Here is a 15,760-nt window from a genome sequence, read left to right on the forward strand (position 1 = left end):
CAGGAGCAGCCAAGCAGCCTTCCCTCTCCACCCAATCTTCAGCCCAAGACTTAATGTGTGTGCCATTTACATTCCCAAGCAGCCAGATTCCAGTCATGTACTCATCTTCATGACACAAGATGAATTCCAACCATGTCAGTGTTTTCAGCCACTGATCTACAGGCCTAATGGAGGGCAGGAGGTTTGTGGCTGATCCCACTCAGCCTAGAGTTTCAACACATGGACAGACCAGGATTCGCAGGAGGATAGAAATCTGGAGCAATCTAGGTACACATGTCATTTGCAGTATGGGGGAGAGAGGGCAGAAGGATAGAATGGGAGAATCTTTGCCCTTCCTGTTCCCCAAATACAACTGGAGGAGTGGGGTTGGGGGGAAGGAACCCTCCCCTTTCCCTAGCAACATGCTGCACACATACACAAACACACAAAACAAAAAATGAGGAGGCACAGTAGAAAAAAAATCATAGCAGCCTACTGTCCCTGGCTTCCTCAAACTCACCACTACTAAGCACATGAACAAAGCAGAGTCTTATCCACTTACCAATGGATGCCGACTTGACCAAGACGGGGGTCTGCTGCTGGAGCAGTGCTGTGGGCTGTGCCGGCGGTCCTCCTCCCGGGCCTCTTTGCACTTGACCCTTCTCCAGCACAGGGACCACCTTGCTTGGACCTGTACTAGATGGCTGGACTGTGGCAGGCACAGGCACGTGGCCGTGGACTGGTGGTGTCTGAGTGGTCGTTACTGTGACTGGTTGCCCTTGGCTGCTAACCAAGACAGAGGAGGGCTGACTGCTGAACTGGCTCAGCACAGGTGGAGCTTGGCTAGTGGAAGCTGGTTGCTTTGTTTGCAGGATAATCCCCTGGGGCATCTGTGGAGGACAAAGAGGCATGGGGTGGGGAAAATGAATGAATGAATGAAAATAAAACACAAAATTAAAATGCTGTATTTAATTTTTCTTTAGTTATGCTAGACCCTTGGAAAGAGCCAGATATTTAAAGTACCAAATCCAGTCAACAACATCTGGTAGACTGTGTGTAAATAGCATTATCTATCTATCTATCTATCTATCTATCTATCTATCTATCTATCAGAATCCAGTCCTTCAGGGTGCAACGCATGCCAAGGCTCACCAGGACAAGTCCTCAAGACCTGCTGGCAACGATGGAAGTGTGCAACTGTCGAGCAAGTAATGTTTTTGAATATGCACACAACCCACTTTCGCAGTGGCCGAGTAACTGCAACACCCAGCCTGGGAATATGGGTAAGAGGGTCTAGGTCTGAGGGTGCATCTTAAAAGGTCCAGCCAATGTTATTTTAGAAACAAAAAAATGGGAGAATAAGGCCTCGTCTGCATATGCAGAGGCTGAAGAGGGAATGAGGTGGTAGAGCTGTGTGAGCAGAATGGACTGCCCCATTTTAGACTGTAGGTGAGGGGAGAATCATATTTTTGTACATTTGCTACTTTGTGTAAAAAGCTCACCACAAGAAAAAAATCTCACACAGTAGGGAGAGGGTTGACAAATAATGTTTCTCCTCGATATGGTAGGGTTTTTGTTTTTAACTTGCAGGGATTATTTATTTATTTATTTAACATGGAGTAGCATTCAAAAATGTTATCCTGTCCATTCTACCATCACAGGATTCTACTACCTCACTGTACTGTTTCTATAGACCAGGTCTAAAGTTCAAAACATATCTCTAAATAATCTAAGTACTTTAACCACTTAAAGGAAGCAGCCACCCCTCCTGTACTCTTCCTTCCGTCAGAGCATGAGGCACTTGGAATAAGCATCTTCCTAACAGCGCCTCTTTGCTATCTGTGCTCAGCTGGTGGAGAATGGTGTCCAAGCACAACAGCCAACTTTGGGCTGGGCTTTTATTAAAGATAATAGCAATAGCAATAGCACTTACATTTATATACCGCTCTATAGCTGGAGCTCTTTAAGCGGTTTACAATGATTTTAGCATATTGCCCCCAACATTCTGGGTACTTGATTCCAACCCTGCTCCATCAATTTCTATTTAACATGGACGCTTTACCTGCTGAAATCGGTCCATGAGCTGCTTCTGCTGAGGTACAGGGGCTGGAATCGCAGAGAGAGTCTGGAACTGATTTGGAACCATCTGGAAACTCCTCTGCTGTTCTGGTGTTAGGTGAAGAGTCTGAGTTGGGGTGGGGGACTTGATAGGACTCTGGGCAGGGAACTGGAGCTGGAAATGTGGAGAGTGGGTATGCTGCACCTCGGATAGCCGGGCCTGCACCTGAGTCTCGGCCTGTGGCTGAAGTTGTGGAGCAAGTTGAACCTGTAGCTGCAAATGTGGAGGGGTTGTGAGTGGCGGATGCCCCTCTGGCTGGGCCTGTGGTGCCTGGAATGGTACCTGAGGCTGCGAAGGGGGCCGTAGGGGATGCTGGTTGGGGCCATGAGGGGAAGAAGCTATTTGATTCTGAATTACGTACAAGTTCTGCATCTGTGTCTGGGGGGTGCAGGACCGTGACAGGGGCTCAGATGGAGGCCTGGACAGCGTCTGTGGTTGGGAAGGCGGCCTTGAGTGTGGCCGGGAGGGCGGCCGGGAAAGAGGCTGAGGCTGAGAGGGTGGACGGGACTGGTGTGGGGACTGCATCTGTGAAAGGTGTGTTGGCTGGAGCTGGGGGCTCTCCCCCATGGAAGGATGAGGTAGTGAATGGGATGGGGAGGCTCCAGGAAGTTTCTGCTGTCCTGAAGGCAACTGGAAGCAGAAACGGGGGGGGGAAGAAAGAGGGGGGAAAGGGGGGAAAAGAAAAAAGAAAAAAAAAGGAAGAGGGAAAAAAAAAGAGGAGCACGTTGGGTTAAACATTTCTTGTGATGATACTCTGATGCAGCAAGGCACCAGAATCCAACAGAAGCAGCCAAGAATTTTCAAGTCCAACACTCAGAATTGCCAGTTTCATGAGTGAAAGAGGCTGTTTGTTCCCTTTCCCCTTAATCGCCAGTTCACACTGGGAGAGACCCTGAGCCAGGAGGAGGGAAAGATTTCAGGAGTACAGTGTCAGACTTCCATGCTGTCCTGCTGAAAACACTGGTGGCCACCTGCCAAATTTATTTCACTGCCTCAGCTTGTTTGAGGTTGGCTATAGCCGAGGTTTTCAAAAGATTGGCTTTTTAAATAATGGTGAAAGAAATAGACAATATGGAAATACAATATGAATGGTACCTGGCACTTTCTAACAATGTAGCTTAAAATGCTCCCTCCCTTTGTTACTGCTTCCTCCATTTCAAACTTAAGCTTAAGGCTTATCCAAAAACTTACATTGGGAGGTTGATACTCATGGAATTTGTGAATATGATCAGTGCCCTTTCCTGTCACCATGCCAGGAAGGCAGAAAGATGCTGGCTCCTTTCATGACCATGGGGGATGGGGATCTCTTAGTCCCCATGTCAGGGGCGTAGCAAGGTTTGAGTGGGCCCAGAGACAAGATTTTAAAATAGGCACCCCCTCATTGAAGCTGAGCTCATGAAGTAAAGAAATCTTAAATGAGGCTGAACAGTGGTAACAAAAGCATACTAATCTAACTATCTATCCATCCATCCATCCATCCATTCGATTTTTAGACCGCACTTACAAAATAGCTCAGGGCAGTTCACAATCATCAAAGACCCTTTAAAACAATTTAAGAGCACTGGAAGGCCAGGCCGAACAGGTAGGTCTTTAGGGCTCTCCTAAATTCCAATAAAGAATTCAAATTTTGTTTCTTTTTGAAATAATAAGAACAAACGAGAAACAATTCTAAACCTGGGAAATCCCCTCCAAAGTAGAACTGAAGATTTGGAGTAGGTGCTCCTAAAAAGATCCCCAGAAACTGAACTTGAGGGTGTTCTAGCTGCAGGGACCACTTAGGAGCCAGAGGCAGCTGCGCTAATCCAGTTCATACAACAAAGAATTATATATACTATACTATACTATACTATACTATACTATACTATACTATACTATACTATACTATACTATACTATCTATCCATCCCTATGTGCCACAACAGAACATCATCCTAAATTATTTTTTAAAAGGTTTTGTAAATTGTAGATGATGCAAGTCATATTTAATGGTACTAGAGAAAGACATGCTGTTCTGGTAGCTCCAGGTCTTAACACTCATCAATTTTGGAGGATGAATACAACTGAAGGAAGTCTGGGCAAGTGTGTGACTGGGGGGAGTCAGTCATGTGACTTGCCTTTGGGGGGGTCCCCAAGGCAGTGGGCCCCCAGACAACTGTCTCCCCTTGCCCTATTAGAGATATACCCCTGCCCCATGTTTAATGACCCCTCCATCAACACTCTCCTCTGATACAAGGAGCTAAGGTTGCCTTTCCAGGATTATCAGATCGGCATCCTTATGCTTGGTCATTATTACTCTGATCTCGTAAAATACCCACACTACACTTTTCATTTCATGGAGCTATCCTGAGACGAACTGTGGTAAGGGATCCCCCGGCCATAGTGACTGCTAATTCCAGCACCCAGTAAATAGCCGCCACTCCAGCATTTTCAGCATACAGGCACGTAAGTGATGATAAGAGAGTCAAACTGGCAAGTAAAAACTTCTTCGTACCTCTCTGCTTAAATACAAAATAGGCAGGGAAGGAGAGATATGCATTCTGTTAGAGGAGTAGAAACATACCACAAGTGTGATGCACAGCTCTGAAGGGACAGAGAAGACAGTAAGAAAAGCAACAAAAGGTAGCACCACTACCAGCATCTCCAAAGGTTAGTCAAGATCAAAAGGGAAGCAAGCAAGAGCAGCAACAGGGAGAAGAGACGTACAGGTGAGGGCCACAGACTGGCAGCAGAATCCAGGAAGAAGTGGGGAAACAATTCAGCACTTTGGTGTATCCAGTAGAGACTAGAGGTGTTTGCCCATTCCTGCATTGTGTGTGTGTGTCCTGGGTGACCACAACCATCCAAACCGTGGGTAAGTACCTACAGCTCACCCGCTTTGTTTTATAAGCTGGAAGTTCCCAGGTTGAACTAGTTAAGCAGACCGATATCTGAGGTACCCATCTCGGGATTGTAAGCTCCTCTGGGCAGGGATTGGTGGTGTTTGTTTATGCTACCACTATATTTCCATCTTCACTGCAGTGCTCTTGAGCGGGACATAAAAGAGGCAGGTAAAGCTCTCTATGAAGTAAAAAAATGTAGTATTTCCCCCATGCAGATTGTTTCCATCTCTTTGTTGCTTCTCTCAAGGTACAAGTTACATGTCCTCTAAGGAGCAGAGATGGTCATTATTGTTGCAGGTACAGTTGGTACCATGCAGAACCTAACTGCTTTACCACCCAAATGTTTGCATGATTTACAATACACCTATTTACAGGAGACATTTTAAGAAGTATGTGTGTAGGTATAACCTGATATACACAGGATTAAGAGTTCTGGTTGTGCTTAGGAAATCTCCAAATAATTCTCCAGTGACTTAAGATGAACTACTCCCCCCACCCCCGCCATTTTTCATTAGCCTCATAGAAAATATACATCTTCACTCCTCCTGAATCTGTATGCACCATCCTTGGACTTCTCTCTTTCTTGCCCTGAAATCTCCACCTCTGTGTTTTGAATCAAGATGGCGCTCCATTGAACACCACCAACATTAAGGAGATGAACATGGGCATTCATGAATAGGTAGGTTTTTCTGACCCCCCCCCCCTCCTTTCAGGCCCTTTGCTAACAGCAATCTAGCATGCAGACATTTGGTAAGTAAAGCTTTTCCTGCGGCTTTCTCTGCATGCCAGAAAAAGTTTCACCTCCTCTAGTTCTGCATGTCAGGCTACTGCTAACGGCACAATAAAAATGAATTTTAAAAACCACACACACCAATGATAGTCCTAAGACATCAGTGTTTGTGCTGGTGTGCTAGCCAGGAAGTAAAGGCACTCGTGGCGATAGATATCAATCCCCCCTCCATGTATTGCCCATCTCTTTCCACAAGGGGGAGACTTCTATTGCTATTAGAGAGATCATGTCACCACCAACACCCAAGCCCAGCCTTTGTTTTGAAGTGTGGGAGAATGCAAGTGCAAACTAAACGAAATGCTAAGACTGCTCTCTCTCTCTCTCTTTCTCTTTGTGTGCTGCACATAGAGCGCGCAGGAGAAAGCAAGAAGCTGAAGGGCAGACTAAGAAGAATGGCCAGACATGTTAAACAGGAGGGAGTGAGGCAGGAGGACATGCCAAAGCAAGGAGGCTTTGTGGATCTGCAAACAGGTAAGGGCTACCTGGCAAGCCAGTGCCTGCTGGGGAGGGCCGGCTGAGAACTGAGGTACTTTGGACTCCACCGGCGGCTGGCTGTGGTTCTGGCTCAGCTCTCGGCCGGCAGGCGGCTGCAGGGCTGCGCCTACGCTGCTGCTCACTATCACCGAGGCTGGGACACTGCTTGTGGTGCTGAGGGCGGTGGTGGCTATGCTGTAGATGGGTAGAGGCATTGGCAGGTGGGGAGGTACTGTGGATTCATTCAAACTGCTCTCCTGCTGCATTTTCAGGGCTGACGGATAAAATTGCTGCTGCTGCTGCTGCTGCTGGCTCCGATCCTTCTGAAATGTCCAAGAGATTTAGCAAGGACCATGTGGATGTTAGCTGCTCACCTTTCCCACCTGCTTTCTGTCAGCACTGCTTACGATGCGCACACGTGCACACATGCACACTCAGTCCCCCAGTGCAATATATGTGCAGTACAATCATGGATTTCGATTTGCATCCTAAATCCTGCTCTCAGAGACCCCCACCTGCCCTGGTCAACTGGGTGGTGTGAAAGACACAAAAGTAAAAGCGCATGTATAAAGTCACACAATGCTGAGGCTGATGGACCTTTCTCCCCCTCTCCGCACCCTGCTGTTTCAGGCCAAGCAGAAAATAATATTCCTTTTTATGAAGCTCACAGTCAGTGAACTCCATATAATCTACACTTTACACTCAAACAGGACTCTGCATAATGAGACTTCTAGTTTTGGAACAATCCTCATGAAGGCTGCTGCTACCGGGTGCAGATGCAAGTGTGGTGCATGAACGGCAAACACTTGCAAACTGCTCCCCTGGCTTCCTGTGAACAGCAAACTATGGAAATTTGGAAACTATGGAAAAAGCTTTCCATATCATTAGCAACGGAGCTATGAGATATCTCCCCTTCTCCATATCCCAATTCTTCAACCTGGACATTTGGATTTTACCATACCTTTTGCTGTCCTAACACTTACACGCTTTACTGAAGTTGGCAGGTATCTAAGTTGCATTCAAAAACTTGACTGAGGGGGTTGCAGGTTTTTGGGAGGCAGGGAGGCTAGCTAAGAAAGAGGTAGTAGAGGAGAATGAGGGCTAACTGTCTGGGGCACAGAATGGGGTGGTGATAGAGGAGGGACTAGGAAGGAAGAGGGAGTTGTCCAGGACATCGACATCCTGTCCTTTTATGACTGGAAGACCATCTTGGTCTTCCAGTCATAAAAGGACTGTTTCCACTGTTTCCCTCCACACTCAGGTTTTGCATGCATCTTTGAAGTACACTCCTTTACCATGAGGACTAGAAGCCTTTTCATTAATTTTTTTTTAAAAAAATGTCTGATGGTTCTGTGCATAAAATGCAATGCAGCTTTCTTGATTCCCTATCTATTAACCTTTCCTCAATAAACTGGAGAAATAAAAATAATCCCTAGATCGTCATATTCTTACTAAGGAACAGATCTTTCAGAACTTTAAGAGAAAGGATCAGTATTCCCACTCTGCCTTCTTTTATATATCCCTGGAAATCCAGAACCGCCCAACCAAACCAGGAGGAAACCTTTCACTTGCCTGCTGCAGGAACATCTGCATAGAATCCTGGGAGATGATGGTTCCAGCCGCTGCCTGGCCCAAGATAATCTTTTCTGGACTGGATGCCACCAAGTTAGGGCTGGGCTGGGAAGTCACGGGTAGCTGTGCTGGCTGCTGAGGTGGCGGAGTCTGTTGCTGTACATTCAACTGAAGCTGGGAAGGCGCAGAAGGCTGAGAGGCGGACTGGACGGTCAGTAGGTTGGTCTGCTCGCTGTTTGGCAGCAGGTTGGTGCTGGAGGTTGGCTGTGGCTGAATGAGGCCTGGACTCTGGCGGCTGGCACTGGGAGGCGCTTGGATAGTCACCGTTTGGTTGAGGTTCTCAGCGGCATTCAGCATAGCCACCTGGTTAGGCAGGGTGACCCCTTGGATAACAGTCTGGCCAGTCTGGCTGATGGCGCCACTGGCCAAGGAGGCGGCGACGGTGGGCTGGCTCTGCGTCGTCAAGCTACCAGCTAGAGAGACGGGCATCTGGAATAGAGTCGGCTGGCCCACCTGCCCAGGCTGCAGCTGGATAGGAGCAGAAAGTATGTGAGCAGTGCCGTGTGCATTCTGCGATGTCAGCACCTGCCCCAAATTCAACTGGCTTGCCAGGTTCTGATTGGTAAGGATTTGGGCAGGTAGCGCCTGATTCGTTATTAGCTGCCCACCAGGCCCTTGGCTGGTGATGATATGAGTCTGCCCACTAGGATGGGAGGTTGTGAGGATCTGGCCCCCCATGTTGGCTTGCAAGGCCGACAGCTGCTGAGGGATCTGAACGGCAGATGTACCTGTGAGCTGCCCCGGGAGAAGGAACTGGTTCTGGCCCTGCAACATGGCCTGAGGGACATGCTGGGCGGGGATAACAATGCTGCTGCCTTGGTTCAGCAAATGGACGCTCATGGGCTTGCTCAGGGCCTGCTGCGGCGGGGGCTGTTTGAACATGTTGGCAGGCAGCCCCGGCGGGAAGCCAGAGAGCACCACGTTCTGCCCCGCCTTGCCTGCCATGAAGGTCAAGTTTTGCTGGGCTTTCTGTTGCTGGAGGGCAGCCTCATTCTGGATGGTGAGGGTGGTGTTGTTGGGGCCAAATGGTTTGGGGGTGATCTGATACAGCTTCTGCTGGAGGACTCCTGCAGGTTTGGGCTGAATTGGTGTGGGTGTCCGGTGAATGATGACATTCTGGGCCTGTACTAGTGAGCTGCTCAAGTTCGATGTAACTGTGAGAGGCTGGGAGCCCTGCGTGGCAGACACACTCCCAAACATGGAGCTCCCATTCAGCGTTGTCGTGGCCACGGCTGGAAGGTTCTTCTGGATGACGAGACCAGTATTCTGCGGAGGCACCCCAGCAGAGGCCAGGGTGACCTGCTGCTGCTCTGGCGCTGTCTGAGTGATGTAACTTCCTACCGGCATGGTAGCCACTTGGGAAGGCTGAACTTGCTTAGCGATGATCTGCTGAGCTGGCTGGTTAATGGCCATCACTTGCTGGCCAACCACCTGAATTTGCCCAATGCCCAATGCCCCACTGGGGCTCCCATTGGGCAGTCCTTGAAGGTTGGAAATTGGCTGGATGGTGACATTCCCCAGGCCAACTTGCTGGAGAAAAGGCTGCACACTGATGGCCTTGTTGACAACATCAGCCCCCACTGACTGCTGCACCAGTGCTTGATGGGTCAGGACTGCAGGTTGCTGCAGCCCAATAAGGTCAGCCCCACTGGAGAAAATCTGTGGAGTGCCATCAGAGGCAGTGTGGACCACTGGCTGGAGCGCAGGGAGCTGGAAAGATCCCAGGTCCAGTTCTGCTTCTGCCTCCAAAGTCTGCTCAGTGATATTTGCCTCCTGCAGGCTCTGCTGGAGGATGTCACAGGGCTGGTCTGAGTTCTGCAGGTTGGCCCCACCTCCCGACGGTGACCCCAGGATGTCATCTTCCAAGAAGTCTAAGTCAACGCTTGTTGTGGGCTGGTTCTGTTCAGCATTCAGATGATTGCCAGACGATTCTTGTACATGCAGCTAGAAGATTGAAGATTAAACACAGAAGAAGAAAAATAAGCATTTCAACAAAATACATGTTGCAGAGGTTTTAGAGCTTTCTGTGCTCAATAGCTTTATATTTTTACTGGTAGCTGCAGAACAACTTCTTTCTCCTCTAGATTTTATCTCTCATAAAAAATATGTACACACATAACTATCTGTTAAAATGATGCAAGAGGTTTGATTTCTCAGTATGTCGATTTTCTTCAGGCCAAAGCAGACGTGGTTTAACTCCCCACCACCACTGTGGCATGCCATTTCTCTCATCGAAATGGCCACTGCTGCCACCAGCACATGCAAAGCTATAAGCCACAGAAGGGACGAGAGGAGAGGTACAATGCAAGTGCCTGTCTTTTCACTGCTCTATGGCTAGCAGTATTTTGTGGGGAGGGAGCAAATTAAATCAGGGAAATGATGTAGGTGGAGAGGGTTAAAAAGCAAAAGGTACCACATCTGGTTCAATCCTTATTACAAATTATTACAATGCAGACATATCTTCTCATGCTTGCTACTCCCTACCGACTGCAACTTATACCGGTCAAAGAGTGGTAAGCATTTTCTGTCTTATATCAGATTACGCAACCCCACATCTGGTATAAGACAAAAGCACTTATTTCAGTATCCAGGTTTCCAAGGCACACAAATTGAAGTTCTTGACCTCATTCTGAAAGAAATCTTTCCCAAGCTCTTGCAACACTCCAACCTTTATTAAGCTGATCACCGTGATCCAGCCCTCCTCACAGAACACCACAAAACGCCAGGATGGGAGAAGACGTTAAGAGAACAGCAAATGTACAACTCATAGACAAGCCACATCCTGAATAAATGGTTCAAAACCAGCATGGCTGGTCATGCAAATCCTAGCACTGCATTATACCACCTTTCATTGCATCCAATACCAGTAACTGTGTGGTGTAATTAAACCACCCTTCAAGTTGCAAGATAGAACCATATTGGAAACTGACTAGAGTCAGGCCTGTAGCCAGCCTCAAAGCTTGTGGGGGTGGTGTGGGGGGAGGCGCAAAAAGAGTGGGGAGATCAGTTTATCTGCACACCCTCAGTCCTAAGTGCAAGCAACATTCAGTATTTTAAAAAAAATGTTTGTAAAAAATTTTTAGGGAGGCAGAGAAAAGTTGGCTACAGGTCTGATTATGGCTACAGATAGTCTAACAGAGGAATTCTCCCTGCACAGATCCTCAGTCAGTCAGTCCTGTACTTTTTCTAGAAGTGGTTACATTAAAAACACAATTTACATATCTTGTCTGTTTTCTTATAACACATGTACTAATGTCAGTCACAGAATAAACTGTAGGCGTATGCATACCCTTTTTCTAATGGCATGAGAGAATCTACTCCTATCACATTTTGCCCTTGCTCTGTTCACCTGTCTGTCAGCAACTATTATGCACCTCGCCTCCCACACATTTCTGTTTTACAGAAAAGGTATCGGAAGCAGGATATCACACTGCTTATTGCCTCTCTGCAGTACTTTAACAGTTGTTAGCAGAGAGTCCAAGGTGTTGATGGCACCTGTATGCTTTTCTATGCCTCTGTATGTTTCCTGGAACCATGGCTTGGCTGCTATCATGCTTGCATGCAGCCATGGGAATGTAACCTTGCATATTGTCCACCTTCATCATGCATGGAGCATTCTTAAAATGATAAAGTGTTCAAAGAAAGGACATGATGTTTTTGAAATGAATATGCTTTAAAAATGAGGTAAAAATACATACCCCAGCACCCTCAAAGAAGGCGCTGGCTGCATCTCCTGTGTTGTCCAGGAGATCATCACTGTCAATCTGTAATTAAAGAGATTTAAATTACTGTATGTGAATGTAAATTTAAGGTTGACAGTGTTCAAGGAGTCAGGCTGACATGAAAAGGAGACTCAGGGTCATCACTTTATCCATGGATAGGCACTATGTAACTTCCTTTCCGTGGTAAATACAACAGCTAGGTTTTTTTTCCTGGAGCTGAAAAATAAGTTCCCAATTGTGTTGGTGGAACTGTTTTAACTATGAGCAAATCTTAGTTAACTACAATAAAGAGTGTTTTTGTGACTGTGTTAATTCTCTCATCTGCAAAGTTACCAGACAAAATGACTGGCAAAACATCTTCCCAGGTTATGTTTTCTAGGATTGGCACGATTTCTGTTATCTGTTGTCAGTTCTTTCTTTATAGGCACACAAGCCAAAGGCATTTTGATTTGTTAAACAACAAGGCGGCGTTTTGATTTGTTAAACAAACATGCATTAACTTAAGCATTTGAATATACACGTACAAACAGCAACCTCTCACCTTATCAGATCCATGTAAAAAATCGTTCAAGGCCTGAGGATCACTGGAGAAAGAAATTAGCACAGACAATTATTTAAAGAATACAGAAGTTTTAAAAATGGAGAGGGTAATAAAAACATTACTACTGAATAATCAAGACTGGGGAATTGCTTACATTTTGATAAATAAAAATAGGGGCCATTCACTGCTAAGGAATCTTAGCATCTTTGAGGCATATCTATAGATAATCTGGTAGTACCCTTATTAGGATCAACCAAAACGACACACACAGATCTGGGACCCAAAGTCTTGAGTGAGATTTTTTAAAAACTTTTTTTCTTTTCCAAACAGCAGGCCCCTTTGCCATATAAGATGCTTCCTTGGAAACTTGCCTCCATTTCAAGAACAACTTGCCATGTGACAAGCTGGAAGCAGGAAGGGACTGCTGCTGGAGAGAAAGCGTACCAAAGACCTCTTGGGTCTTTATGAAGTTACACAGTTCTAGTGTCTGGCCAGGATTGCCTAAAAACATGATATAGTGAAACAATGCCAGATCTTCCAATTTCATTGCCACCATAAGTGCTGCGGAACAAAGGAACACCCCTCTTTGATAAGCTGTTCCTTAAAGTGGGGGCTAAAATCCATTAACTCTATGCACTTCTAACTTAAAATGTATTCTATAAACCTTTTTGCAAATAAGGTCATTCCACCATTCCCTGACAGCAACAAATAAAAGTAAATTAATTTTAATAATACTGTATTTACCATTTTGAAAATGGTATCAAAAACAAGGTCTGTTGAAACCTGTTATTCCAACAGAACTTGGTCTCGACTCACTTTCATTGAATCAAGGCCCTAAATGTTTTATAGCATATACCTTGTGGTGTTTACTGATTACACACACGGCTATCAACACAGTGATTCTTTTGAGCATATTAGACTGGTTTTTGTTTTTTGTTCTTCTTCTTCTGTCTCTAACATATTATTCTTCCTTTTCCTCTTCTATCCAGGTTCTGTTTACCAAGCCACTGCCAAAAGTGTTATTTACATGGTCTTTACTGAACAAAACTTAGTATAAAAGATAGTTCTAATATTTTAGTGCTAAATATTATTTAACCTTTTTTGCTGACTTTGGCATAGCGTTGCCTAAAGTTTCTGCTAATTTCAACAACAGTTCCATAATCACCATCCCTTGCTGGGAAAGTCTGTCCAACTCACATTTCCAGATAGAACTGGGAAGCTTCTGGTTCTAGGCCTCACCACCACAAAGACTGAGGAAAGGCCACGTGGCATGTGTACAACATGAGCCAAGGTTCACTATGAATTGCAAAGAACTGGCCAGGCAAGAGGCCTTGTAGAAGGGCTCTAAAACTTCAAACCAAGCACGGATGAAAGCAGAGCATGTAATATTTTAGGATTACTCCCAAAGGAATTTCCCATTTTTGACAACCTTTTGCTGAAACAGAGGAGAACATACAAGTTCTCATACATTCCTGAGGAGACATACAAGTCACATGGAGGGTAAATACTTACCAAATTACATCTAGCAAGCATCGGCCATCTTCATCATCCATGTCAACTGAAAGAAGAACAATATATTGCAATCACAAAGACAGCCTGTGGCACATAATATACTAGCTAGTTAAACACTCCGTTCCACACCAAGCCTTCAGTTCTACAGCTCAACAGACACTTTCTTTTCATTCCAAGCAGTGTCAGCTTCAGGATCTGGAAGGCCCTTTCTCCAGGATCCCTCAGTTGGCCACTAAGCTGCAAGAATGGAGAGAACAAACTGCCACGTTGTCTCTGACCTTTTCAAGTGCTTGATGCAAAATAGAAATGGCAGTGCCATCGGACTGTTGGGCCCTTTGCCTGTCTTGGAACACCAGTACATGTTCGACCCTGTCTCCCTCTGGAGCTGGCCCTGTATCCAAGCATAACCTGTATCCCTTGCGCTTCCTGGTGTTAATCCAACAAGGGTATAGCTATAATTGAACGGGGCGGGGTGGGGGAGATGCCAGCACCCCCACCTCTAGCTGAGCTACAGCTTGCCCTTCTCTGCCTCCCTGAAGAAGAGGCGGGGGGGCAGGTGCCCACATTCTGTCCCAAGGCCTATTCCAACCTTACACCCCTGGTTAAGTGTATTAGGAACCAGCATCCTTAGGGGAAGTTCTGTTGCCTAGAAAATCTGCTCCTCAAAATTCCACTTCGTGAATTTTGACTTAATAGTGAATGTTCTCTAAATGCTTGACTATTTACCAAATATTTGACATACTAAATATATCAAACACTTAAGAGCTCCTGGGATGGGATGGAGCATTTGCAGAAGGGTTTGACCTTAAACAATGACAAGACCTTCTCCCACAAGAGTGCTCCAACAAATGGTTCTGATGGGTCTGGTGAGTGACGTTCTGCCAATATTGGCATGTTCAATGTGCTCCTCACCCAAACAGAACAAACAATCCTTATGGCTGTCGGTTGAAGGGAGATTAGCCCTGCACTTTGTACACTTTTAAAGAAGTCATTTTCTACACATATATATCATTGATGGTGAGCTGTACATGCTAAAGGAAATATTCACATTTCACCAGCAGCTCTGTGCCTTGGAACATTTGCTTAATTTCAAATCTTACCAGCAAGGCCCATTTAATAATCTAATTAAGGGTCAGTTCACACTTTATATGCCAGAGATGTTTGCCACAAATTTTCCAGTGTCTACTGCAGTGAACAGCATTTTAGAGTGTTTAGGGGAGACGTGTCAACTTGTAAGACACTTGCCACAAAGCCATGGCCAACTGCAGTTTTTTATCATGTGTCCGCCCTTGTCGTTAGATAAAATCTCTCCCACATACTTTACAGTGTTATCTGAAAGGCATCAGTATATACATCCACCATGTAAACCTTGGATCAAGTCCCCCATAAGCTTTTCCATCTTGGGAATGAAAGTCTACAGATACAAGAACAACTAAGGAAATAATGGGACAAGGATGCTGGCATAGTCAATCCTCCCACTTTCCCAGGACACATAAAGGCCTACGCGCCCCAACAAGGTGGCAGAAAGAGAGAGATCCAGGCCATGGACTTTACACCACCAGCTCATGAAGAGAGAGGAGACAATTGTGCTCTTTTAATGTTTTGCCTTTTATAACTTTTAAAAATTGTAAACTGTTTTGAATGTCTTGAAGAAAGATGGTATATAAATACAATACATGCATAAATGAATTATTGAGCTCTGGTTCAGAAGCTTCCTTCCTACCCCCAGACTTTACAGGAATATTCAACTTTTTGTATAACAAACATTTACACCCAATGTCATCATCACTAGTTGATCCAAGTTAGTACTGGATTATCCCTCTTTTATTTCGTAGGACCAATACGGTTTCAAATAAAGCTTGAATATTTCATGTATACTACATTTTCCATTATGAGAATGGAAAATTCTCATGAGATATTGGTGTGTGTTTTTTTTATCAGGACCAGCTGACACTGTAACAGGACTGACTAATTACTGACAGTTTTGCTGAGTCATAACGTTGAGGTATTGTACTTAAGAGCATGTTTCAGTCACCACTGTATAGCACTGAAGCTGATGTGCAACATCGAAATATTTGCTATTTTAACATCTGTTTTATGTTTTGTTTTATTT

At 45.5% G+C, this 15,760-nt stretch overlaps 1 protein-coding gene across 9 annotated transcripts in view; it reads right to left on the reverse strand.

The window, feature by feature from the left end:
• BICRA (BRD4 interacting chromatin remodeling complex associated protein) overlaps positions 1-15,760 on the reverse strand; it is a 98,745-nt gene that overhangs the window by 16,417 nt on the left and 66,568 nt on the right. For 8 of the 9 annotated variants that reach the window (XM_053266946.1, XM_053266953.1, XM_053266944.1 and 5 more), the window contains 7 exons: positions 13,648-13,693; positions 12,136-12,178; positions 11,571-11,636; positions 7,813-9,816; positions 6,249-6,563; positions 2,042-2,728; positions 542-869 (listed from right to left, as the gene is read on the reverse strand). In XM_053266946.1, the coding sequence (XP_053122921.1) occupies positions 542-869; positions 2,042-2,728; positions 6,249-6,563; positions 7,813-9,816; positions 11,571-11,636; positions 12,136-12,178; positions 13,648-13,688 (3,484 nt within the window). In that variant the 5' untranslated portion in view covers positions 13,689-13,693. The remainder of the gene's footprint in view (positions 1-541; positions 870-2,041; positions 2,729-6,248; positions 6,564-7,812; positions 9,817-11,570; positions 11,637-12,135; positions 12,179-13,647; positions 13,694-15,760) is intronic. The other variant, XM_053266952.1, reaches the window with a different exon arrangement.

The sequence above is a fragment of the Hemicordylus capensis genome, chromosome 7 (assembly GCF_027244095.1).
Source record: "Hemicordylus capensis ecotype Gifberg chromosome 7, rHemCap1.1.pri, whole genome shotgun sequence".
NCBI classification, from domain to species: Eukaryota; Metazoa; Chordata; class Lepidosauria; order Squamata; family Cordylidae; genus Hemicordylus; species Hemicordylus capensis.